Source organism: Erpetoichthys calabaricus, chromosome 7 (assembly GCF_900747795.2).
Source record: "Erpetoichthys calabaricus chromosome 7, fErpCal1.3, whole genome shotgun sequence".
NCBI lineage: Eukaryota > Metazoa > Chordata > Cladistia > Polypteriformes > Polypteridae > Erpetoichthys > Erpetoichthys calabaricus.
Window position 1 is genome coordinate 151,579,694 of NC_041400.2, and position 27,503 is coordinate 151,607,196.

Consider the following 27,503-nt stretch of genomic DNA (forward strand, 5'->3'; position numbering starts at 1 on the left):
CACAACTACAGCATACACGCCGTGGAAAATGTGGATTTAAATTAAATGAACACATCTTCGTATTCCTCTTTGGTCTCCTACATCTGTGTGCTTCCTTGGATATGTCCGATTTTAACCTGGTAAACTTAAGCCCCTGTAATGTATCTCTCTGCCATAGCTAAAATTCTCCTCTTTATTAGTTTCCTCAATTTTCAACACAGATTTTGAATTTTCCTAAGTTATATGTTTATGAAGGCTTTCATTCATCCAGGTCTAGATGTATCAATTAGTAGTAACTCAAAAGCAACTATACTTGCTATGTAGTCTTTGAGATGTTTCGCCTGTCATACAAGCACTTCCTTCAGGTCAACTGAGTGACAGAGAAATTTACACCTTAAATATACTTAATACATTTACACCTTCATAATTGTTTTAATAGTTTCTTGAAAATTTATGTAAGCTTAATCCTCTTTCTTACAATAAAGTTTGTCACAGACTGGGATTTTAATGTAGCAATTTAGGAAACTTTATTGGTGAGGCACACATACTTTTTCAGACAGCACCTCCCAAAATAAAGAATATACAGTAGTAAACAAATAAAATGAAAAATCTTAACATTTTCAAAGCTGCTTTATCCAGTTTATGGCCATAATGGGATGGTGCCTATCGTGGCAGCAATGGGCACAAGGAAGGAAGAACTTTTGTATAAAACACCAGCCCATCGCAGGGCTTACTTCCGTACATTATCCACATTTGGTGTAGCACAGAAACAGTTTACTTAAAATGCATGGAGGACATGCAAACCCCACATGAACAAGAACTGGGTGATGAATGCTGTCTCTATTTTTGCTGAGCCACATTTGTCAGCTATAAAGACTCATAATCTTTCCTGATTTCTTTTTAATTTGATGGATAATTATTTGTCAGGTCTTTTGTGCAAAATTGCTATATCTACATTTTATATATCAAGTTAGTCAGTTAGGCATTTTGAAGCCTTGACATAGATGCTCATTGGGCTTAAGGTCAGTAGTCTCTACATTCTTGGTATGAGCATTGATTATCTTTAGAGAGTTAATTCAGTTTCTTTGTTAAAGATTGCTTAGGGTTAAGATCTACAACACAATATGTGCCTTAGTTATAGGTATATTATAAGACGTTTTTATGGCATAGTGCTTGAACTCAGGTGCACGTCCCAGTTGACTGACCTACTGTGTAAAGTTTAAATGTTCTCATTATGTTTACATGTAAATTTCAATCAAAGTATTTTACACAGTATAAAAGAAGAGTTACAAGAGAAAAAACAGCAATATATATACGACAGAATAATTAATACTGGTCAAATCCCATTATAGCAAATACTGAAGTAACGAAATTTTGAGAATAATGAATATTTTTTGTGGACCCAGATAAACATTCATGCAACATCATGTTTAACAGATTTATTTTTACCAAAATGTAAATTGATGTGAATTTCCCCTTGGGATTAATAAGATATCTATCTATCTATCTATCTATCTATCTATCTATCTATCTATCTATCTATCTATCTATCTATCTATCTATCTATCTATCTATCTATCTATCTATCTATCTATCTATCTATCTATCTATCTATCTATCAAGAATTTTTTCAGCCAGAAATGGCCATGGAAGATAGTAAGGCAATGTAAAAAATACTTAATGCCGCACTTATACTTTTTGCCGAGTCTTGGGAACTCTGAAACAGGCTGTCTCTTTCTTGTTAGAACAAAAGAAAGTGACAATCTGTTGAGAAATTTCCAGTTTTGGGCTGTCTCGGCCAGAGTGTTGGCACAACATCATACTAATAGCAGAATTCTGAGTCAGTGATCCTCCAAGCATCTAAGTGGGTAGTTGTGTAGTGAGTGGATACTGTACTGTTCTGTATTCATACCTGTTTTTCTATAAAAAAAAAAGTTACATCCAATGTCTCATTTTAAAATAAAATTAAATACAGGTACTTTATTTCTGTACCTGTACAGTCTCAAGACTTTGTTCAAAATAGGAGCTGTTACTTCAACACTCAAGATAGGAGCCATGACATGAGCAGTCGTCCTTCTTTAGCTCCCTTCTTCAGATTTGAAGAACAGCAGTGGCTCAGAATCACAGCAGTGGTAGACCAGGAAAGTGTGAGGAAGAGAAGCTCAAAGTCTGGTGTGAAATGTTGTAAACATTGTGTGACAAGCACATTACGTGGTAAGCCTGATCTTGCAGAGGACAACCAATTACTTTGCCTTTGGTTAGCTGTTTACCAAACACAGCACAGCAGCTAAAGAGCTGTACACATATTTTCCCCAAACAAACAAAATATTTTTATGGCCCCATGAATTTAACTACAATGGGATTCCACCTGTATATAAAACATAATTTATAAAGAATCAATATGCACTTACACAACACAGTTATACAAGTGGTAGAATCTTAATTTGAAGATAAGTTCTTTAAATCCATTGAGATAAGTCCGATCCTATGGACAGATGGCCAGGGAGGGCAGAAAAAAACAAAAAAACTCCAGGGGTAAAATTCTGGAGAAAAAGAAAATAAAATCTGCAGGGGTTCCAGGCAAAAAGACTGCCCAGCCCCCACTGGACATTCTACCTAACATAAAGTTGGTTGCTAAAGTCAAGTCTTATTATTTTGTAATTTTCATATTAGTCAATTTGATGCAGTTAGTCTTATAGAAAGTTAGAGTATCTACTTTCATTCCATCATCACAAGTAGCTGCATAGTACTGTGGTAAGGTTGGAAAAGTATGGAGTAATAATTATAACACATCCATGAAGTATATGATATTGCAACGCATATATGATCCATTAAAAGCAGACCATGAATTAAGAAAATGCCAAATCGAAAAAGTGTTTTTTAATATATTTTTTTTAATCGGTTAATGGTATTAGCCTGACATATCTCTTTCAGTAAAGTATTCGAAATTTTTTGGTGCATACCAGCAGAAGGCCACCTTACCACTTCTTTTATGTGTAGCTGCTGGTATAATAAGCAAACCAGTGTTAGACGATCTAAAGATTTGACTGTGAATGTAAGGGGACAGGCAATCCAAACAATACAAGGGAGCAAGATTATTCAAAGCTATATATATATATATATATATATATATATATATATATATATATATATATATATATATATATAATATAGTATTTTAAAATCTACTCTAAAGGACAACTATAACCAATGTAACAATGCTAAAACTGGTGAGATGTGCCCAGATTTTCTTTTGTTGGTTAAGATTCTAACTGCTGCATTTTGTACTAACTGCAACTGGTTGATGTCTTTCTTAGGTAGTCCTGTTATAATAGTAATAATAATACATTTATGTAGCGCCTTTCCCATGCTCAAGGCTCTTAAGATACAAACAGTTTCTGCACAGAACAATAAACAAATAAATACAGGATGTACAATGCTTTAAATAGAATAAAAGAATGAATAAACCAGAGTATAATACTAAATTCAATACTAAAATAAATGTCTGAACAAATCCCATAATTTGTGATATAGCACACACACAAATTATCCTGACCATCCGGACAGAGAGGTAAACTGAAAGAAGGGGCAGAATGCAAGGTTAAGTAAAAAGCCTTCTTGAACCTATGAGTTTTAAGTTGTTTATCAAAAGTACAAATGAAGTCAGCTCATCTAATTAATTTAGGGAGGGCATTCCAAAATCTGGGCGCTATACAACTGAAGGCCCTGTCACCCATAGAGTGCAGATTAGTGTGGGGCTCAACAAGATTGCCAGAATCAGAAGACCTTATTGGGCAAACAGTAGCATAGTGATGACAAAGGTCACTGATGTAGTGCAGTGCAAGGCCATTTACAACTGTGTGGATAATAAATAGAATATAATACTTGATCCTGTAAGACACAGGAAGCCGGTGAAGACAAAGCAAGAGGTGTGTGATGTGCTTGCTGTTGCTGGTTCGTGTAAGGACTCTTGCATCAGCTCACTATTTAAAACATGGACTGCCGGGGCTCAAACCAGCAACCTTTCAGTTGTAAGGCAGCAGCTCAAACTTCTTCACCACCCAGCACAACCCAGGAATATGTATTAGCTTTCTGTCAATTGACATTTGAGCTTGGGTTTGTAACTCATTAACAGCAACTTGTAAACTGAATGACTTTTTTTTTAACTCTGGTTATATTCTTGAATAAAAGCGCAAGTGTTTTTTTGATATTTAGACTAAAGTCTTCACACATTATATACTTCACGTCATTATTAGTATAACATGGAAAAAGTTTCTGATTTAGGAATTTGTTCAGCATTTCTTGTCTCGCATTCCCTTTCATCCTACACTTACCCAGATCTGTGTAGACATGGAACACATATGAAATGCATGTGTTCCAAATAGCAATATACTGTATTATTTACAGTACCTTTTACAACTCCAGGCACCTCACACGCGAATAAGGAGCATTGGTTTGAGCTGGGAGAACTTTATTTCCCCGAGTTGAACTCCTTCAAGGGGTGGGTGGGGGTATCTGGGACAGCAGGCTGCTTGCAGCTTGTGCTGATCAACACATTTACAAAACAAAAGACGTTGATAGAGAGGTGCGAAGGAATTTAAGGTGGGCTGGGATTATGAGTTTTTTCATAGGCTTCAGGGATTCTAGTGTTAAAAAAGCACATTGGGACTGGGTCAAGGGTACAAATTGAAGGTTTTAATTGAGTAATTGGTCTATGAAGTTCAAGTAAACCTATTTTATTGAAGGAATTTAGTTCACTATCGTGAGCTTGATTAGGGTCAATGGTATAGGATTTTGAGGGATGTATTTTATCACATCTAATGTAATTTATTTTATGATTAAAGAATGCTGCAAAAGCTTTGCTTGAAGTATTCAGGGGGCAATCCACTGATGTGAGGTTTAGAAGATGATCAATAGCAGAAAAGAAAAAAAACACTTTGATTTCCTGTATTTTCATTTATAAATTTAGAAAAACTGGGCAGCCTCTCTAGTCGAATTACTTTGTTGTATTCAGTAATATGCGCCTTCAATATTTCATAGAGAACTGTAAATTTAGTTTTCCTCCATCTACATTCAGCCTTGTATGTCCTCTTAAGTGTAGACTCTTACCTTGGAGAACAGAGTTAGCAAAATTATAATTTGCCGTGCTGACAAAGTACATGTGCAATGCCACTCTTTATTCAGGAAAATATTCCAATCATCCCACAGGAGAAAGACTTTCTGAGACTAAGGTCATAAAGCTTATAGAGTTTGGATTATAGCTTATCTGAACAAAGGCAGAACCATAACAACAGTTGCGTAAAGTGCAACAGGAGCTTCCACCTGCAGCTGAAGTCACTTCAGTACACATGTACTTTGTCAGAATGCCCATGTCGATCAAACACAGGAAGCTCTGCAGTCTGCTTTGACTTTACGCTTTAGGGAGATAAGTAAATAAATCAAGGTAAATAACATTCAATCTGGCTTTTATATCAGTAACATATAAAAGTTTTTTATATAAAGACCATCACAAAACATAATCACAAACAGGACTTTGCACTCTACCTTGGCAAGCTCTGTAAGCCCTGATATAAGTTTGAGAAAGTTATTTTCCATCCATAGCTTAAGATCTGTGATGCATATTGTTAGTGTGCTGGGAGGTGAATCTGTAGGGGAGTCTGTACTAAGATAAAACTGTATATCATCTGCATAACAGTGGAAGTTAAGGCCATGTCTGCAAATAATCTGACCCAAAGGAAGGATATAATGTAAAAAAAGTAATGGCCCAAGGACTGAACCCTGAGGGACACCATGCGACACAGGTGAAGTGGAGGATTTATGATGTGAGCCATTGAAGGGCTAAGCCAGAGATGCCTACAGCAGAGAGATGTGACAGGAGGATTTCATGGTTAACAGTGTCAAATGCTGCACTTAAGTCAAGAAGGAGGAGAATATTAAGGGAACCGCACTCTGCAGACTGGAGAAGATCTGTCTCAGTGCTGTGCTGTGTACGAAAGCCAGACTGAAAAGGCTCATAGAGTGTGTTATCTAGAAGAAAAGCATGGAGTTGTGTAGCAACCACGTGTTCCATCACCTTAGCCAAAAAGGGGAGATTAGAGATAGGCCTGTAACTGGAGAGAATAACAGTCGTTCACTACTTAAACAGCTCAATGCATGAAAGACACAGAATCGAACAACCCACCTCTCAACTTATAGACAGTGTGTGTGTCATACCCAATCCAAATTCCTTTCACCTTGGTTAAATTCTTGAAAAAAAGTGCACTTGTTTTATTATATCTGTGTCTTTTGTGAAAGTATTTATTTGATAATTGGACTTTAGTCTTCACACATTATATACTTCATGTCACAATGTTGTCATTAGTACTATAAGATGAAAAACGTTTCTGTTTTAGCTATGTGTTCTTGCCTCACATTTCCTGTCCTTCTACATTTACACAGATCGTTGTAGAAACAGAACACACATGAAATTGTGTTCCAAATAACAATATATTATTTACCCTATACAATTCAAGGCACCTCACACCCAGATAAACAGACTTGAACTGGGAGAACTTGGTCTACGACTAAAGCTGCTTCGGTAGGGGATGGGATAGCAGGCTGCTTGCTACTTGTGCTGATTGACACATTTGCAAAACAAAAGACGCTGATGGAGAGGTGCAAAGGAATTTAAGGTGGCCTGAGATTACAAGTTAGGCTTCAGGGAATCTAGTGTTAGGCTTCAGGGAATCTAGTGTTAACAGTAGTCTGTCCATTTTAGTGACAACAATACATCTTTCCAGTTAGACTTCCCTTTACTGTTAGGGATTTGTAGGTTCCAGCTCCTTCTCTGCAGCACCCCGTCACCTGTCCTGACCTGACCAGAAATCAAGCGATCCCTCTTACATTACAGCTTTTCATAATCATAGGGTATTTGGAAATGGGAGCTTTTTGGTGTGAACTGGTTGACTGGCCAGGAGTCTCGCAGCCATCTCTGAGTCATGTCATTAAAATCTGTATGCGATAGTAAAATTAAGAGGCTACCCAGATACCTACAATTTCCTTAAGGACATGATGAACAAAACAAGATCAAAGGGTAATTTGCAGAGATTGCTGACTTTCCAAATATAATTGGCACAACTGACAGCACACTTGTTGCGATAAGGGCACCATCACAGAATGAATTTATTTTTCTAAATAGAAGGCACATTTATTCAATTTATATACAGCTAATATGTGAAGCTCAAATGTATCTGACTAATGCTGTTGCGAGCTGAAGCCATGATTACTTTATTTTGTCAAACAGTAATGTGGAAAGCAGACTTTACGGTCATGCTGTGTGTGATGGTTGGCTACTTGGTAATGCTGCCATTGTCAGTTGTGCCATACATCACACAGCACACCCTTTTTATTGACAAAACAACTAGGCCACTAATACAGTTAACATTAAGTGTATACATTAGGCACTATTACCAACACTGAAGATTACTGTACTGGGAGAACATTGCAGTTAAATGTGATATAATTAGTTTAAGAACATTGGAATGTGACTAACAGGTCTTAGAAATGTGCAATACAAGATTTTTGTTAACTTCATTTTCCAGCACCAAAAAGTTTGCATAGGACTTACTGATGGTCAAAAGTTGCCATAACATTAAGCCAGTTTTCATGCCAAGTTTGTTTTTTTTTAATAATTCACGACTTTTGTATTAGAAATGGCTTATGCATGTTTCTGAGCATAAGCACCTTTTAAACATGAGGCCACTGAAGTCTAAATTATAATCCACTGGTAGTAACATCAACATTTCCAATTATGGGTCTGCCTTAAGCTGAGTATGCAAGGATGGTGGATTAAGTGTCTAAACAGTAAAGTGGGGTTTTACTTGGATCATATTTTCAACTGAAGTCAAATTGTTCCAGATTTCCTTCAAATAAGAAATACGTTTTGCACATTTATTAAAATACCAGCTTGTAAATCAACCTGTCAGAAAGTAAGTGCAGTTAGAGTAAGGTGTGAGTAGGAGAGAGCTTTGAGAAAGGAGAGCAAAGGATTTCTTAGTGTGTTACGCTTTAAACAGTCTGCTCTGGGACAGTTTGGACAAGTGGGCATGCCACTGAACAAACAGATTTTAAGGCCCAGATATTATGTCATAGAGAAGTGGTAACACCTTCACACTCTAGTTAGGCTTTATTTGTGTCATGAAAAGATTAAAGTAGTATTGAAATACTACTAATTATTAATCTGTATATCCATTCAATTAAATAATTTATGAAGAATCCCCAAGGGAAATTTAACGTTAAGAAATAAGGTATCTTCATGCTTTTTTCAGTCGCAAGGTACTGCTGGGCTCCTTTGAAACATTATTTAAAATAACCTCCTATGCATCTAAACTTGCTTTCTAAATGATATATATCTTTTTGACTATTTTCTTTTTTATGCCTATAGCGGATTTTAGTAAAGGTTATTGTAGGTTATGATGAGTATAAAACATAAAGTTTTAATCTTGAGTTTAATTTGTAAATTATTCCTTTGGTATTTCTAAATTCTTTTACATCTTAGTGTATCAATTTTAGATGTGATGTTTTTATGCATTTAGGGTATAGCAGTAATATGTATTACTTTTTTTGTTGGAAAAATCACATAATATAATAAACATTTCCTGACACATCCTGTTAGCAACTAAACGCTTTTTGTTATGTTAATACATCATTCATGACATTACAGGATAATACGATCAGTTTTAAGATATTTCTTTGCCTATCATCTGAACCTGAACATCTGAACCAGTAAAATTTGAGAATGTATTAAAATGTAAATGAAACACTCCCAATAAAAAATAATAGCAGGTAGTGTGGCATAGAAGATAAGGAGCTGTACTGTAAAAACTCAATATTGCTGGTTCAATCCCATCCTCTAACACACTGTGTAATCAAAAGCAAGTGTCTTTATTATAAAATAAATAAACAAATTCTTGTTTAGCATGGCACCAGAGAATGATAATGTGTTACATGTTGGTCAATCATACAAGTAAGAAGTCCATTCTATACACATGACAATACATGTAAATTATAGCTGCAGTGTTTATCTTATTTATCACCTACTATTTGCAATTATAAAATCTGACAGTGTAAATATACCATATGTTAGCATTATTTTACAGTGTGGAAAGTGTATATATAAAAGGGTTTTTGGTTAGTTGGGGGTCCTTCTCAGTGTCTCATGTTCCCCTTTACAGTAGTTACAGAAAATCATGCCCCTCATTATACACAGACTTTTTGGGGCGCATTCGATTTACTGATAGAGTCTAGCTACTGGCTCACACAGTGTGTTTTAGTGCTTTTTTAATGAAAAATTACTTTGTTGTAATGAGTTTAACGGAGTTCATTGTAATGGAATTTAACCTATATATATGTGTGTGTGTGTGTGTGTGTAGTGTATGTATGTATGTGTATATACATTGTGTGTATATATATATATATATATATATATATATATATATATATATATATATATATAGGTGGCACGGTGGCGCAGTGGGTAGCGCTGCTGCCTCGCAGTTGGGAGATCTGGGGACCTGGGTTCGCTTCCCGGGTTCTCCCTGCGTGGAGTTTGCATGTTCTCCCTGTGTCTGCGTGGGTTTCCTCCGGGCGCTCCGGTTTCCTCCCACAGTCCAAAGACATGCAGGTTAGGTGGATTGGCGATTCTAAATTGGCCCTAGTGTGTGCTTGGTATGTGGATGTGTTTGTGTGCGTCCTGCGGTGGGTTGGCACCCTGCCCGGGATTGGTTCCTGCCTTGTGCCCTGTGTTGGCTGGGATTGGCTCCAGTAGACCCCCGTGACCCTGTGTTCGGATTCAGCGGGTTGGAAAATGGATGGATGGATGGATATATATATATATGCATGCATGTACTTGAAAAACATTTTCTTAGCTAGTATACTTGCTTGCATGTGGATATTTAACTGCAATGTGAATTTTGTGTGTCCTTTTACATTTCTATTTCTACTTTACAGAAGTGTAACCCTCATATAATTAACTGTCATCACAAAAAAGGGCAATTAAAAATTTTTATGATTATGGTGAACATTTATTTCAAACGTTCTCCTAGACTGAGGTGTTAAAATGTGCTTGAAACTGCAGTTAAATCTACTCTTTCTATGAAAGCCATAACACTTTGTTCTTTACTGCAATTACCTAAATACTGTGCATATATCTCATAAAACACTTAGAGTGTCTTGAACTTTCAGTAATGAGTAAAACCCATTACAATGTTGCAATCAAAAGCCTTTAGCTTGTAACAGTTTAAAACAATGTAATCAATTTAAATTCCACAATAAGCTATTGGCATGCTGAATATTTCTTAATGCAATTTATCTTTAGGAAAACCATCTTGCATACATCAAAGATGTTTACTGAATTTAGTCCTCTTTATAATGTAACATAAAAAATTTAAATTATGTCACAGATATTATGTATTTTTGTGATTTTTATAATGAAGTTGGGCAATTTTAACACTTGAAAGGCTGCAGTTTCTGTCAGCTGCCTCTGTTTACACTGTCTCTAAAGCCAGCTAACCAATCTTAACGATATACACTGTACACAGTAAATATATCAGTACATTTTATTTACATAATCAGTTTATTATTTTTTGCATTGATAAAAGGATGTATTTGTACATCTGTAAAGAGTACTGTTTGTGCTCAAAATTTTGTTAAAAGCACTGTATATAAAGCAGTTTTAGGGTTTATTAGTGGTTTAATACAGTTTTACTGCATAGTACCTGTAAAGAAGGTATTGCTTTGTGGGCAGCCTACACAATTACGCACTGCTGAGTCAGACAAATTGAACTTTTTGCAGGTGACCGGTGAGAGTCGTGGAGATGGGACTTCTTAACGGATTAAGATTAACCTATTTATTTTTACCACCCTTTCACACCTCATTTGATACTGACGAAAATGAGTCTTTTAATTATTTGCATGTAAAGCATAGTGTATGGTTTTTCTGAAAGATGAGGAAATTAACTTTCATAAATGATCTTATGTCATGGTGCAAATACAAATAATAAAAAACTAATAGCACTGCATACCCACTAGATGGCAGCAACACATCAACAAAGTGCCTTACTAAATCGCTTGGAGGAGAGACACTTTGTCTAGTTTGAAACGTTCCTGCTTGGATCCGTTAAAACTTAACTTTTTTTTAGTACATTAAGCTGATTGTGGCATAACAATATCAAGCTCAGTTGATGAAAGAACATTAGTCATATATAGTGTATAAAGAAATAACATCTACTCCTTGCTCTTAAATAGTATCCAGTGTATTTTATTTATTTATTTCCCTGATGCCTTTATCCAAGGTGACTTGCAGAATTTGAGATATAATTAGTTCAATTTCTTTTGACTTGCTGATTGGAGCACAGGCAGGTGAAGTGACTTGCTATGGTCACACAGTCTCAGTAGCAGGATCTGAAACCACAACTGTTGAGTTTGAAGTCCCAAGTCTTAAGCACTATGCCTCACTGCCATTGTGCTGCCTTAATCAAATCACCATACAATGGGCACCTCGTAACATAACAAATCCTCAGTACAACAATCAAACTGCCCTTCAACAGACATGCCAACACAATTATCATACCCACCACATTGCATCCTAGAATAACTTCAAATGAAATTGCTTACTTTATATTTATGTACACTGAAATAAACTTTAAGCACATACGCTTCAATGCTTGCAATATCATTTTAGACAGGAATCATTTTGCAGCAGAGATTTCTGGGAGATGCAGAGATGCTGCCGTGCATGTCAGAATGAGGCAGAGGATCAGCTTTTTTCAACACTTAGCCGAGCCGGTTGCTTATTTTTAGGATAATCATGCTATAATTGCACAGTATGCTTCAGAATACTTTTTTATAAAAATTTTCTATATATATATCTTTTTACAGTGAGTGCATAAAATGTACACTTTTTAAAAAAGAAAATAACTAAAACCATTAAATATTACAGGTATTTCAAAATGGTATGCTTAGAATTTGAAATTAACTAATTGCTTCAATTTATATAATGCAGAAATAAATAGGGATTTTCACATTATTTCCACATTTTCACATACATTCAAAGAAAATTAAAGTAATATCCAAAATTATTAAGTCACAACTGTGATGAGGTCATGTTCATGAGAAATTTTCCATTGAATATTCCACCACCAAACAGACCTGCTTATAGATGCCTGTTTTTTGGGAGGGTGGGAGGAGTTATGCATGTGTCATAATTACTGTTAAATTATAAACAACAGCTATAATTTAAGAAATGCTTTCAAGCATGCATTAACTTACCCAGCAGTCTGGGGTACAAGGAATCCTCTGTGAACAAGGCAAGAAACCATCACAGTGCCCACTCACACTGAGCCTGTTTAGATTCTCTAAAATCAGTGGTTCTTAAACTTATTTTTTTCTCATGACCGAATTTTGCTTTTTTTATGTCTTTACAACCCACAATCACCACAGAGCAGCATCCCACACGGAGTGGCAGTGTTCTTCTTGGAGAATTGCCTCCGATTGCCAGCCCATGGTTTCTTAGAGAATTGCCAATGATTATCATGATGTTTTCTTAACCTGCCCATGGGGACCCATTTCAAAACATTAAGAAAACCATTCGGGACTGTTTCCAATTCAGTGCTGTTATGATTTATGACTCATACGACCCATAGTTTGAGAAACCATACTCAAATTCATACTTCCATAACACACACATAACCGCCACATTAGACTGCTGCCTGTCTACAATTCAGTGTTACAGCAGGCAGAAGCCCATCCAAGTGGCATTGAGTGCAAGGTAGGAAACAAACCTAGTCATTGTATGAGTCCATTACAAGGCCCACTTATTCACACACCCACAATCACACAATGTCACTCCTGATTTGGTGTTATTGTAGCCCAAAGAGCAGCTAATGAATACACTGTGGAGTACGGGTCCACAGACTTTTTAATCAAGGGGCCAGCTCACTGCCCTTCACACTATGAGAGGGCCAGAGTGGGGATTAAATACAAAATATATATGCATAATGCCATAAATCTAGGAACATGTGAAACACAAATTGGTTTACATGAATTTAAACAAGTTCTTTGAAATGTAATGAAACTATAGTATAGCCTGTAACAGTACTTAATCCTAGTACTTAACTAAATCAATGTGAACTATAAGTGGACCCCGTACATGCCTTGCACAGTACATGTGCGTTGATCGCCGCCAGGTCAAGCATTTTATAGTACAAGCAACCGTCCACCCACGTGATCCTGCTCGCACAGAATAAACTAACACCTTCATCCGTTGCCGTTTTTCATGAACGTTTTTCATGATTTACTGTGTGTGTTTTGTTGGTGCTTTGTTGTATTTAATGTGTAATCGCTGTAAGGGGAACAGGGGTGGTATCGTTGTTTTCTTTTATTTCATTTGTTTTCATTACATTCTTTATTTGCTGTTTGAGTACTGGTTTGCTTTGTTTTTGTCTCTGTTTCTGAGTGCGTGGGGTTGGGCCAAGGCTGGGTGCGTCCCTGGAATCTCCCCGATAAAAATAAATAAATGACCATCTTCTCAAAGGTGTGAATCTTAGCGGCACCGGACCGCTACAGCGTTATTCATTTCTCCTGGCTGCTGATTGATTGATTGATATATCTTCAGCTGAGTGTTCTTATGTTTTCCGTTTTGTTCCTCTTAACACTTAAACTGCCACAACCAGCTATACTTGTTTCCCAGTGCCATTTGCAAGCACGCAGGAGCTGATCAGTCAGTGCCGTACATTCGTTGAGCAGCCAGCTCATGACCACTGCCAGCCCCTTGTGAGCAGGGGGGCTGAACGCACCCCTAGAAGATATGGACGCTCCTTACAAAATGCTGATAGACTACTTTCACATTGCTCCCTTACTTGCAGCTTCTCTGTCATGTGATATGCTTCTCGCGCAACACTACACATACTTAAAAGCCTGAACAGCACCTGTCTTTTTTGGCTGATTGCTTTGTTTCTCTCTCCTCCCCCAGACATCCTCTGCTCTTGTTGGGGGTCCCGCTCCCGTTGTGCTCCCCTATGAAGTTTGTCTATTCTTTAATCGAGAACTAACTGCATACTGAGCTCATTTTACTTCTGAAAGAGACATGTTTGTTTGAAGTGTTTGAATAAAGTTCCTCTCTGTACAATCTCCTGTGTTTCTGTGCAATTCTGTGACTCAAGCGTGACACCCTGCAGCCTTACTGTCTCTGGGATTGAGCCGCCGCACTAGACTAGCCTGCCTTCGTCAGCGTTTACCTCTGTGTGCTTTCATGCTGCCAGTTCAAGCGCAGTTGGCTCGGTGATTTACCCTTAGTTTCATCCATGGCGTCGGTTGCATCTTGTACATATTGTTCCAGTAGTTTTTTAAATAGTTTTTACAGTTCATTTGCAGTGTGTAAAATGATCAGTGTTGCAGTAATGGTGATGCTCTTTGCATGAAAAAAATTGTGTTCCATTAAAATTTCACTTTTTCTTTGTAAAATGTGACATTTACTTAAAGTGCATTAACCCCCAAGTATGTGGCAGTGTAAGAGTTAAAGCCCCAAGGTGCCCTGCTCCTTCTAAGGCATCTAGGCAATGAAAACACGCTTGCACGAATTACAGTACATATAGCGGTAACATCTGTATTTTACATTCTAGCACCACGGGAGACATAGCAGTACAGTACTGTACAGTATACGGGTTTACCTTTACATTCTTTTATTAGGTAATGTATTAAGCTGAGTTTGAAATTAAATTAAAGTGTTTTGGGGGCATATTTAGGGTTTAAACTATAAAAATAGGCATTTTTTAACTACATCCAAAATTCGTGGTTTTTCACAACTCGCTGGTGCCCTAGGAACGTAACCCCTGTGTATTTTGGGGGTGTATTATATATAATTCTTTACTACACACTTAACTTATTTGTATTATTATTTCATAATGTTAAAAACAAATGAAAATGCTGCCTTAACCAAAGCACTGCCTGAGGTATTTGCCTCATTGCCAGCCCTGGATGCAACAATATTTTTTAATGTGTAAAACACGATACAGTAATCACAAAAATTAGCGCATTGACTGTCCCAGTCCTAACATACTGTATATTGACTGACTGTTTTAATGACTCGCTCATTCGCTCTTCAACAAAAGAACTGTTATTTGTTTAGCTAAAAAGCTGAACTTTGGCAGGATAGTACAGTATATCTAGAGCAATAGGTTTCCACTAAGAAAGGACATTTTGATATATCAATATTTAGGGGTAATATTTCCCAACAACTGAAAAACTAAATACCTAAAAAGCTCAAAAATGCCTTGATGGATTTGATTGAAATTTGATGATGTTGTAGGAAAAACAAAACTAGCCAACACATTTTTTTATTTGTTGATATTTGTCATTAATAATGTTTTGGCAAGTTGGACATTTTAACTCACCACATCCCCCATTTTGCCACAGTGGTGACAGTGATTACATGGAGAAATGGGTCATGACAGTTAATGCAAATGATGGCCATGTGCAGAAGTGAATTAAAAACATCAAAGTTTGGTGGAGCTGAAAGAAGCTTTAGCAAATGCTTGACAGCCACTGTGAATGTGGGCATACTCCATTTGGTACAGCTGATCCAGTAAGAAAGTTATTTAATATATATTAGCCCCAAAACAACCTTGTGAAAATGCCAACATTTTCCCATCAGCCAGTTCACTGATCCAGACAATTTCATCAGATCTCACAAAGTTTAAATAAGAGCATCAACAAACACGGCATGTCATCGAAGGTAGCAACTGCTCGACCACCGTGGAATAACAGTTTCATTGTCTCACTAGATTACAGCATTTATCTTTAAGAAGTGTTTCTCAGACTTTGTGGCCCTGGGACCCAGTTTCACCTTTTTATGTTTGTTGAAGGATCAGAGACAACATTTGAATAGGGGGGTTCCCCCCATCATGAATAGAGTGTGATAAGAGTGGGTAGATGTGGTCCCCTTGGAGAAATTAGCAGAGTAAGTAAAGGTGGAAATAATATCAGGCAGCGTTGTCTATTACTTGTGCAGACCTGGGGGATGTCACGTGTGACAATAACTCTGAAATAAACTGATTAAATTTTTTTTAACATTACATAGTTTTGGAAAAGCCAACACTGTTGCCACATAATGTGGTTAAGTTCGCAATACCAATCAACAGTTAGTGTTAACCACTTTTTGAACTTAAAAAAAGAGAACATGAAAAAAGAACAGGCTGTAAACAGTGGAGAAAAGCCATGATGGAACACACTGAACCGAGATTTGTTCTGTAGCTGATCGAGATTCTGTGTTTCAGAATGTGATAAGATGAGAACAGGACAGTGCTGCTAAATGAGTAAAAGTAATTAGTAACTTTTGTTTTTTTTGTTGGTAGGTAGCAACTGAATGAAGAAGAAGAAAATATGTGTTCTAATCTACTTTACACTGAGGCATATTCATTTTGGGCTTTGATGCTAGTGGAGATTAAAGATTTTTAACAATTTTTAGGTTTGAATTAATCAACTTTAAGTCACCTTTGTAACATTACCAAATACTGCTTTAAAGTGGAGTGCTGCTGCAATCCCTTTTACACCAACACCAAAAAGAATTGTATGTAGCATGTTCAATAGTAAACAGCTCAAATGATATTAGTCTCTGTTACGACAAACAAAAAAACAAAAAGAAAAAAACTTCTGATACTTCTGATTAAACAAAGGCACTGTAGCTATGGCCCAATGAAAATTTTGTGGGCAAAGCAAGGTAACACAACTAGTACATAATTTAAAAACATCCAAAAAAAAATTGTATTACTGTGTTCATCATTCTAAAGCCTCAGATTTACTTATCCTTTCCTCTAGTTATTATGCCATAAAAAAAAAAACTACTGAAGGAAAGATCTTTGAAATGTGTGCATTACTATGTAATCACAATATTTATGCATTTTAACTGTTTGTGTGAGCTAATTATGTTTGCTATCCTCAGCCATCAAGAATCAAGCCACAGGACATTATATTCTAAACGGTAAAGGAGAAGGAGTAGTGTCTAAGAGGTTCATTGATCTTGGTGTAGAATGGGAATATACCATTGAGGACAACATTGAAACTGTTCGTACAGATGGTCCATTGCATGATGCAGTTCTAGTTTTGGTAAGTTCTAATGATGATGTATATTTTTATTTTTAATTTTGACTTCTTTTAGTATTGTACTCACATAATTCAATGATTTTACTTGGACTTTCAAGATGGCATGACACATTATTGGACTTCTTAATGTATAATCAATATTCTCATTGTCAATAATACTTAAAAGAGGAGGATGTGACAGTGAGTATCTGAGAGATGAATATGGACTTTTGTTAACCTTTGTGTAGCACAATTTTGGAGTAATGAATTCTTCATTTTCTGGTTTAAAAAGTTAATACCCTACTGTGTGAAGAAGTGTGCACTATTCTGTGCTACACTTACTCAAGCTTCATTCAGTTACACAGTTTATAGACATAGATAGATAGTTAGATAGATATTTATCCCTAGGGGAAAATTTAAAGATGGTCTTTAAATAAATAAATACATAAATAGACAAATAAATAAATACATGTATATACAGTATATTGTAAAAGATGACAAGGACAAAAGAAAAGAAGTTGGGGTGATACTGCTACCCCATATTTTAAGGCAATTAAATAAAGCTTTTCAGCAAAGAAATAATGTTGCTTAGGACGTAAGCCTCCAACTAGACTCTCCAAGATGGCTAAATGCCAGACATGGAGGAAGAGATGAGGCGTTAGTGTACACCACCACCTTCCGGATCAGTGTTGAATTACCACCACCAGAGCCTTTAAGCTGTCCCCAAGGTGCATGCGTGTGATGTAATGTATTGTGTGTGTGTATATATAATGTATAAAAATTTTAAAAGACTGAGAATCATTTCAGCAGTGTTGTATAAACTTTCTTTCCAACTAGCAAAAAGAATTTGTGAATTTATTTTATACTATTTGGTTTTACTATTTGCTATTTTGTTGCAGATTATACCACAAGACAATGAAACAAGATCAAGCCTTACATACAAATACATTATTCATGAGGATTCTGTACCTACAATCAATAATAACAATGTGCTACAGGAAGAGACTGACGCCTTTGAGTGGGCTTTGAAAAGCTGGTCACCATGTTCAAAGCCCTGTGGAGGAGGTAGTTCTTTTCATTCATTTAGTGTTTACTGCAATTACATTTGTATTCTGCCTTTAAAGGGAGGAAATTCTAATAAAGTGGCATTCTAGGACTTTATTGCAAATTAAAAGATGTATAGATATTAATCAACTTTGCACTAACTTTCATCACAATAATAAGAGATAATGAACAGGGGGTTTGCCAGTTAATGCAATAGATGGATTTTCACTTATGTTTTATTATTTCTAATTAAAAACTTCCAAAACATACTAAAATTATTATCTTGTTTTTAATTCACTAAGAGATGTTACTTTTCCTTTATGCTTAAGTAAGTGAAAAAGTCCTGCATTGGTTGGTAATGTATTTTAATTTTTTCCTTACCTAAACTTCACTGCTACCCTCAATGCTACATATTTCTTTTTGAAAACACTTAAAATTAACAAGGGCCTACCCCTTGACCTGTCTGCATACTCTACCCCATAATTTCTGCTTCTTTTTTCCTATTCTTTTCTATGCAACATTTGTGTGTTAGGCAGGACAAATTCAGAGAACTGTCAGTTAACTTAATTTTACTGCTAGACAGTCCCCCCATTTGCCACACTGGTGTTTTGCTTAACCACTTTAAGCAAAAATACATTTTTCATAATTTGAGTTGCTAAATGTACTGTAAGTAGGGTTAAAAATATCCTGATTACGAAAATCATACAAATGTCTGATTGCAGAAAAAATAATGTGAAAATAAACTATGCCATTAGTAAATTAGGTTTCTATGGCTATAGGAGATTGTATATAAATAATTCAATAATTCAGTAAACAAGTGCTCTAACTTCATTAAGCAAACACCATATTAAGTATTCAGGAACCCTATTACTTTGACATTGATTTTCTTTTCTTATTTTTAATTTTAGTTTATTTCCTACAAGTTTTGTGTAAATCCGCTAAAGGTGCCTGAGCCTATTTCTTTCAAACTTGCGAGCTCCTTAAATTTAAAAAGTTTAGTTTCATTTCATCTTCTGTATGGTGTTTTTTGTATTTTAAGCTACTCAAAAAACATCCCTAGCTTCCAAACACTGCAAGAGATGGACCATCCAGATCAGACATATCCACTGAATTGCTCATTTATTAGGTACCCCCTTAATATCTCGCCATCAATTCTACATTCCAGTTTCGGGTATGTCACTCATCACACAATAGTGATATGTGGTAAACATTTAAGCAGACCATCATTTGCAGCATCAGTTAGTATTTATTTTAGCATTGGAATGGACAAAAGAAGCCATCCCATTGACTTCAGTCAGTTCAGGAACCTCCCATGGGCTTTTCATGTATTTTAGGAATAGAAAAAAAAAAACTACCTATCATAAGCAATCATGTGAACAAAGGCAGCTTGCGTGTCAAAGGAAAATGACAAGAATTGCACGAGCAAACAGGTGTTCCACAGCCAGGCAAATCACATCAATATTGGTGTGTACCATGTCATCTCAGAATGCACCATTTATTAGACTTTGTCTTGAATGGACTACAACAGCCTAAGACCATATCAGATAGTAATTCTGTCAGCAAAAAAAACAGAAAAGTGTGTCTCCTCTGGGCATAATAGCATCAAAAACTTAACCCTGAGGAATAGGATCAAAGTTTCTTGGTTAGACAAATCTAGGTTCCTTTTGAATCATGCTGATGGAATAATAAAAAAATTGGTGCAAGCAATGTGAGTTTATGGAGCCATTCTGTCTGGTGTCAGCAATACCAGCAAGTGTTGGCAGCGTGAAGGTCTAGAAATGTTTTCCTGTGACACATTAGGACCCCTGAAACCCTTTGATGAATGTCTGAATATCATTGTTGACCAAAGTGCATAAGTTTATGGCTGCATATTATCCACATTTGATCAGACATGTACAGCATGATAGTGCATCATGTCATAAGGCATGAATCATCGCAGAATGGAGCAAGACAGTGAGTTTTCATTGCTTTGGTTCCTGCACAATTCTCGGATCTCAACTATTTCAAGGATTTTTGGCATGAGGCAGAAAGAGCTTTTTGTATCAAGACTTTGACCAATTAGCAGAATAACTGCAATCCAGTCCTTTCCTACGTGTCACAGTGCAGAATCTTGAACAACATGCTTCAGCAATGCCCAGAACAATGTGTGCTGCTTCTGAAGACCAGTGAGATGCAACACACCAGGTGTACCAAATAAATTGGCACCTCAGTGTAGTACTCTTTTCCTGTCATCTGCAGACAGCAGAAGGGCACACACGAGCATAGAGTGATGCACTGGATTGTTTATGTAAATGACAAGTCAGAGATTGAAATACTAAACTGTTATGCCTAAGTAGCACCATGAGGAAGGGGCTAGCTTTAAGGATCATCTGAAAATAACTCCATAGAGGTATGGTAGAAGATATGTCTTTTATACATAGTTATTGTCTGTTTTTCTGTTTTTCACCTGCATTGTTATCATTCTTTAATTTAATATTATTTATTGTATCAGTATGCTGCTGCTGAAGAATGTGAATTTCCCATTGGGATTAATAAAGTATCTATCTATCTATCTATCTATCTATCTATCTATCTATCTATCTATCTATCTATCTATTTGTTAAAGAATATATATATATGCAGTATATATATACAGTATATATATATATATATATATATATATATATATATATATATATATGCAGTATATATATATATATATATATATATATATATATATATACACAGTACAATATATATAGTATATACTGTATGTATTCTTACAGTTCAATTTTATTGTCATTTGTATAAAGAACAATGGAATTCTTATTTGGAACAGTTGATAATAATACCACTAAAAAGACACACACACATACACAAGAAAAAAACATGCATACGCAGTGTTTTTAAGTTTCAATATTTCTTTTTATTACTACCCTTTCAGAACGTTACAAAATGTAGATAGAAACTGTCTCTGAATCTGCTAGTCAGAAGACCAATGGCCCTGCACCACTCTCTGCAGGGCTTTATAATCTTGAACTTGAATAGGTGCCATATCAGTATGTGATACGGCTATTGAGGATGGGCTCTGTGCACTTGTAGAAGTTTCTTAGAACAGATAGGGAAATGTGAGGAAGGAGAGTTGAACCTCTTTAATAAGAGATTAAGTGTTCTGTGTCCTTTTGAGCTTGTTTGTAATAGTCACTCTAAGAAACTTAAAGCTGTTCACTGTTTTTAACAGCAACATGTCCAATATAGATGGAAGTGTGGTCTGCCTTCTGCTTCCTAAAGTCTATTATCCGCCCCTTGGTTTTACTAACATTAAGGGTGACATTTTTCTTCTGGGACCATTCAGTCAGCACATAACTGTCTTCTCTGTAAGCTGTTTTATCTTTGTTTGGGATCAGGCCATTGATGGTAGTGTCATCAGCAATTTAATGATGGAGTTGCGGCTGTGTCTGACAACACATTTACTAATGTAAATATTAACTTGTGCAATATTAATGTATTCATTTTTTCCATGAAAATGTTTTGCAGTACTGAAAATGTCTTAAAATGAGGTCTGTTTAATAGTCATGATACCTCTGCAAGAAGCTGTTTGGTGCACATTTCCTGTTATATTAGGCTGTCGCTTTGCCACACAGGAGGTTTCATTTATTTGTAGGTATGTCCTGTTTGCTGACTGTTAAATGTTAATAACAACACTGGACACTCAGATTCCTGGTTGTAAATTTGGGGTCTGTTTCTTTAAACAGGTTTGCACGGATGCAAAGGGGCTTATGAGATTTGTAGTTTGTGGTTTGTAGGCATTATACACATAAAACCAGAAGAGAATGATGTTGTGGGAGTTTTTGACTCTTTCATTATTTGACTGACTTCATCATCAGCAGGACCTAAAACCATTTATTAACTGGACGTTCGCAGCAGAGAAAGATTGTGCATGGCCACTGGATATAGGGACGGGGTGGGTTCTTTTTTCTCAATCCAGTCTACAGATGCTCTTTGTGAAGAGACATGCTTTCGGAATACCATTCACTTTCTGTACTGTGCTGGTAAGACTGTGTTCTCTATTCATGTTTTGGGTAGTAGTTTACTAATGGGAAGTATTCCAGCACATCTTTCCATCCCTTATCCTTTGTTTCTACTTCAGGACCCACTTTCACCATCTACCGTAAAGACTTTTCCAGGACTGTTTATATTGTCAGGGGGTGTATTCATGGTGCTCGTTTTGTACTTTCGTCATCATCTTTCTTTGCCATGTTTGTAATTAGTTATTATAGTAAGTAATGTACAAGTAATGTGCAAATGCTGTTCGCGGCAGAGCAAGTGCTGCAGTGCCACTAGCGTATCTGAAGCTGATTTCCCAAATTTGCAAATGAACTTGATGTTACCACATTGTTTGAACTGCGACATTGAGCCAAATTAATATGCGCACGTCTAACTCAAATGGTAATTAAAACAATACTACACGCCAAAACCAATCCAGACTTGTTGTAACAGGTATACAGACGTGCTGCGCTCCACTCCACAGCAGTGTGTGCATAATCTGATCTTTCACTCTCCCTCTATATCACAATTCCGGGAACTTTTTGACTAACAGTCGTGTGTGTGTGTGTGTGTGTGTGTGTGTGTGTGCGTGCGTGCGTGCGTGCGTGTGTGTGTGTGTGTGTGTGTGCGTGTGTGTGTGTGTGTGTGTGTGTGTGTGTGTGTGTATATATATATATATATATATATATATATAGGGCGGCACGGTGGCCCAGTGGGTAGCGCTACTGCCTCGCAGTTGGGAGACCTGGGGACCTGGGTTCGATTCCCGGGTCCTCCCTGCGTGGAGTTTGCATGTTCTCCCTGTGTCTGCGTGGGTTTCCTCCCACAGTCCAAAGACATGCAGGTTAGGTGGATTGACGATTCTAAATTGGCCCGAATGTGTGTGCTTGGTGTGTGGGTGTGTTTGTGTGTGTCCTGCAGTGGGTTGGCACCCTACCCGGGATTGGTTCCTGCCTTGTGCCCTGTGTTGGCTGGGATTGGCTCCAGCGGACCCCCGTGACCCTGTGTTTGGATTCAGCATGTTGGAAAATGGATGTGTGGAGATATATATATATATATATATATATATATATATATATATATATATATATATATATATATATAAAATATTTGCAGCTGGAGATCCACAAAGGGGCTGTAAATGTGCAAAATTTTCTCTTTTTCCGTAAAGCAGTTTTTGACTAACAAAAACATTCCTGTCCTCAATCATCCTCCCTATTCTCCCGATTTAGCTCCCTGTGATTTTTACTTGTTCCTGAAAATCCAAACTGACCTGAAGGGGGAATACATTTTTCTTCAATAGATGAAGTGAAGACAGAAACGGCAAGCCTGTTAAACAACCTCAAGGAAGAAGACTTCCAGCACTGTTTCAATCAATGGACGATACGTATGGAGCAGTGTAAAGATTGGGAGGGGGAGTACATAGAAGGTGACCCCCATGCCGCCAGATGGAGTCCTCCCTGCAACATGACGGTGGCCCGAATTCCAGCAGGGCATCATGGACAATGGAGTTCAGCTTCACAGCCCTTCCGGATACCATGTGGGCCGCCAGGGGACGCTGCAGGGAGGCAAGAATGTTTTTATTATAGCCCGGAAGTACTCCCTAATCAGAAGGAATGAAGTACTTCCGGGCTGAAGAAAAGAAGAAGTTTTCATCTGACCCGGAAGTGCTATGAAATCGCATGGACTGAGGGACAGAAGCACTTCCGGGTCAAGGAATATAAAAGGACTGTGGGAAACCATAGCAGAGAGAGCCGGAGTTGGGAGGGAGTGCGATAGAGCTGCTGGGTGGAGTGGAGGATTTATGATTGTTTATTAATTTATTATTGAGTATTTTGTGTATTGTGGAGGTACTTTGTGCACATTATTGGAAGTATTAAAATTAATTCTGATATTTTACCTGGTGTCAGAACATGTTGTCTGCATGTTCAGGGGTCGACAGGGGCCCTTATTTCCCACAATATATATATATATATATTGCTGAATATATTTAGTCGATTTGGATGTTTTTTCTGGTGTGTTGGTAATATTCAGGTGTCAAGGTGTAAATACTGTAGGGCTTAAGTGTTGGCCTGTTTCTATCCATCTGTCATTTTAAAAATTTAGGGGCTTCATCTCTATACAAATCTGGTGGCAACCTCGACACTTTCCTGGAAGTTCAGGTGTTAGCAGCTATATTACTTTTTGTGAAAACATGTTTAACCCAACCTAAAGCATAAGGATCTATCCTAATGACAAACATTGGGTCGAAAAAATCTGTAACGTCTTTATTACAGTATACTGTATAAAAAAGTGCATCCAGACAAGGCAGTATCAGTGAGGCAAACACTGCATAGATGGATTTAAAACATGATATTAAAAAAGCTAAACTTGAATAAAAGGATAAAATTGAACAGAATTTGTTCATACAAAATTTGAAATTTGTGTGATCAGGCATTAGAATCCTATCTGGCCATCAAAGAAATAACTGTGTGAGGGTTTTGGATTTTAACTTTTAACTGATTTAGCTAATGAGTTTAATGAGTAGTACTTGAGATTTCAGCAATTTGATTTTACTGTGCAATCATTAAAGCAGTTTGGACAAGGGAGAGATATCATTTGTTCAAAAGTATGTACATAACATTTTTAGAAAATAAAAAAAAAACAAATAAACGTCATGGACCAGACCATCTTTGTGGAAGGCTCTTGAAATCTCCATGTTTTATTTTATTTTTAGATTGTCATTAGAACAGCAAAAGGTTATAAAGCTGTGGAAACAGGCCACAGTAATTCTAATAGGTAAAAACAAAAGCCCTAAAACATTAAATGACTTAAGACCTGTGGCTCTGGCAACCCTGGTTATAAAAATCATTTGCAAAACTTAATAAAAAGAAGCTAAAAGAGAAAACTCAGGATTTATTAGATCCATTTCAGTTTGCCTACCAGTCTAACAGAGGAACAGAGGATGCCATTGTCACTTTGCCTCATCTGTTGTATAAACACTTAAGAGTGTATCACATCTCAAGAGAGGCTCCTATTTATGGACTTGTCATCAGCTTTTAACAGCATCCAGGCATACCTTCATGAGGAGAGACTCGTATAAAAGATTTTAATTTACACTTCAGTTTGGTAGGTTGGCTGATTGACTTGGTAAAAGACAGGACTCAAAATGGTTGTCTGTCTGACATGCTGTCCTCATCCACAGGGTCCCCATAAGGCTGTTCTTTCACCTGTTTTGTACTTTCTTTCCACTAATGGATGTCACAGTAAATTTGAAAGAAGGTTCATCTTAAAGTTTGCTGAAGACTCAATGTTTGTACGCCTACTTTAAAAGAATGAAACCAGTCATGGTCCTATGGCAGATGATTTTGTTACCTGGTCTGATGAGTCTTTTCTACACCTAAATGTCACAGAAACTAAGAAACTAATAATCAGTTTTAGAAGAAACACAATTCACCCACAGGAAATAATCATTGAAGACCAGTCAGTGGTGATTGTTAACAGTTTTAAGTATCTAGGGCAGCAGTGGGCAACTATTATTTAAATGTGGGGCCACATGAGAAAACCAGCTTGTTGAGAAAGGCTGAACATATTCTGCCAACTGTTACATTACAGTAAACATGTTATATTTCTTTTTTCATCATAATAAAATTAATGGGCGGCACGGTGGCGCAGTGGTAGCGCTGCTGCCTCGCAGTTAGGAGACCCGGGTTTGATTCCCGGGTCCTCCCTGCGTGGAGCTTGAATGTTCTCCCCGTGTCTCCGTGGGTTTCCTCCGGGAGCTCCGGTTTCCTCCCACAGTCCAAAGACATGCAGGTTAGGTGGATTGGCGATTCTAAATTGTCCCCGGTGTTTGTGTGTGTTCTGTGGTGGGTTGGCACTCTGCCCGGGATTGGTTCCTGCCTTGTGCCCTGTGTTGGCTGGGATTGGCTCCAGCAGACCCCCGTGACCCTGTGTTCGGATTCAGCGGGTTGGAAAATGGATGGATGGATAAAATTAATGTAGACCACACATTCACAGATTTTGTTTGATTTATTGAACCATGGAACATACGCACAATATAGCATGCTTTCTAACACAATCTACAATTCCTGATTGTGTAAAACAAAAAAACAAAATAAGAAATGCATTTTACTGCATTCATTACTGATAAAATATTTTACTGTCTCTGTACCTTTCACAACTTAGTGGGAAGAATTAAGTCTTTGATGAGTTTCAACTAGTGCACTAAAGTCAAGTATAATTCCTGATGTTGCTGTTCGCAATACAGCAGAGAGATGGTCATCACTGAGAGAAGATCTGTACCTGGATTTGTGGAATTTCATTACTGAGAATGTCTGTCCACATATGTATATTGATCCAAAGAGGACAAGCATTCTGTGAGCTAGTTTTCTCAAGTGAGGGAAATTTTCCTTTTACAGAAAATTGTAAAATGTCAGTAATGGCACTGACTTGAAGTGTTTTGCCAACAATGCATCAGACTGCAAGTCTATAAGTTAAAATTTTACCTCACTTGGGGGCACTGTTCACGTCACATGTAAAAGGAGAGGAGATGGTGAACATATTTCAGTTTCCACTGCTATGAAGTCTTCAAATCTCCTGGAAAACCAAAGATTGCTTTGCCACTAACCTCTGTGAAAAAATACTTAGGAGTCTAGGATTTGTTGAATGATCTGTTTTATTAACTTTTCATTTTTCACCGCTCATTTTTGTTGTGTCTTTGCAGATTAACAACAAGTGTCGTCTTCCTTTATTCATTATAACTGCCCCTTTCTGTAATACAATCTCCAACAGTTTCTCTGTTTTATATCTTGTCCTTTCTGATGAAATCAGAATCAGATTTATTGGCTAAGTATGCACGCATGCAAGGAATTTGACTCCGGTTTTGGTGACTCTCCAATTATAAGTTTTATAATTGACATACACGCAACAGTTAATCACATACCTTAGATTAAAACAAAAAAGACACAAGACAGAGAATGTGAATATATAAATGTGCATGCAAAGTGAACAGTATTGCAAGACCCTGGGAGGCCTAGGGGGATGAAATTAACCATTTGTGAACTTGATGGCCTGTAGGAAAAAATGGTTCTTATATCTGTTTGTTTTATTAATCTGTAATGCCTGGCTGATGGAAGAAGTTCAAAATGGTTATGGCCTGTATGTGAGGGTTCAGTAATGGTTTTCCTAGTCGGACTCATGACTCTGGAATAATACAGGTTCTGTAAGGTGGGCCGACTAGCATCAATGATATTTTAGGCAGACCTGACTATTCAATGTAGCCTGTTTTTGTCATGTTTAGTCACTGATCCGAACCATACTGTTATGGATGGGCTGAGAACAGACTCAATGACCGCTGT

The 27,503-nt window shown here is 37.0% G+C and overlaps 1 protein-coding gene across 1 annotated transcript in view; it reads left to right on the plus strand.

The window, feature by feature from the left end:
- adamts3 (ADAM metallopeptidase with thrombospondin type 1 motif, 3) overlaps positions 1-27,503 on the plus strand; it is a 324,662-nt gene that overhangs the window by 276,012 nt on the left and 21,147 nt on the right. The window contains 2 exon segments of the mRNA XM_028805559.2: positions 16,955-17,118; positions 17,994-18,159. Coding sequence (XP_028661392.2) covers positions 16,955-17,118; positions 17,994-18,159 — 330 coding nt within the window.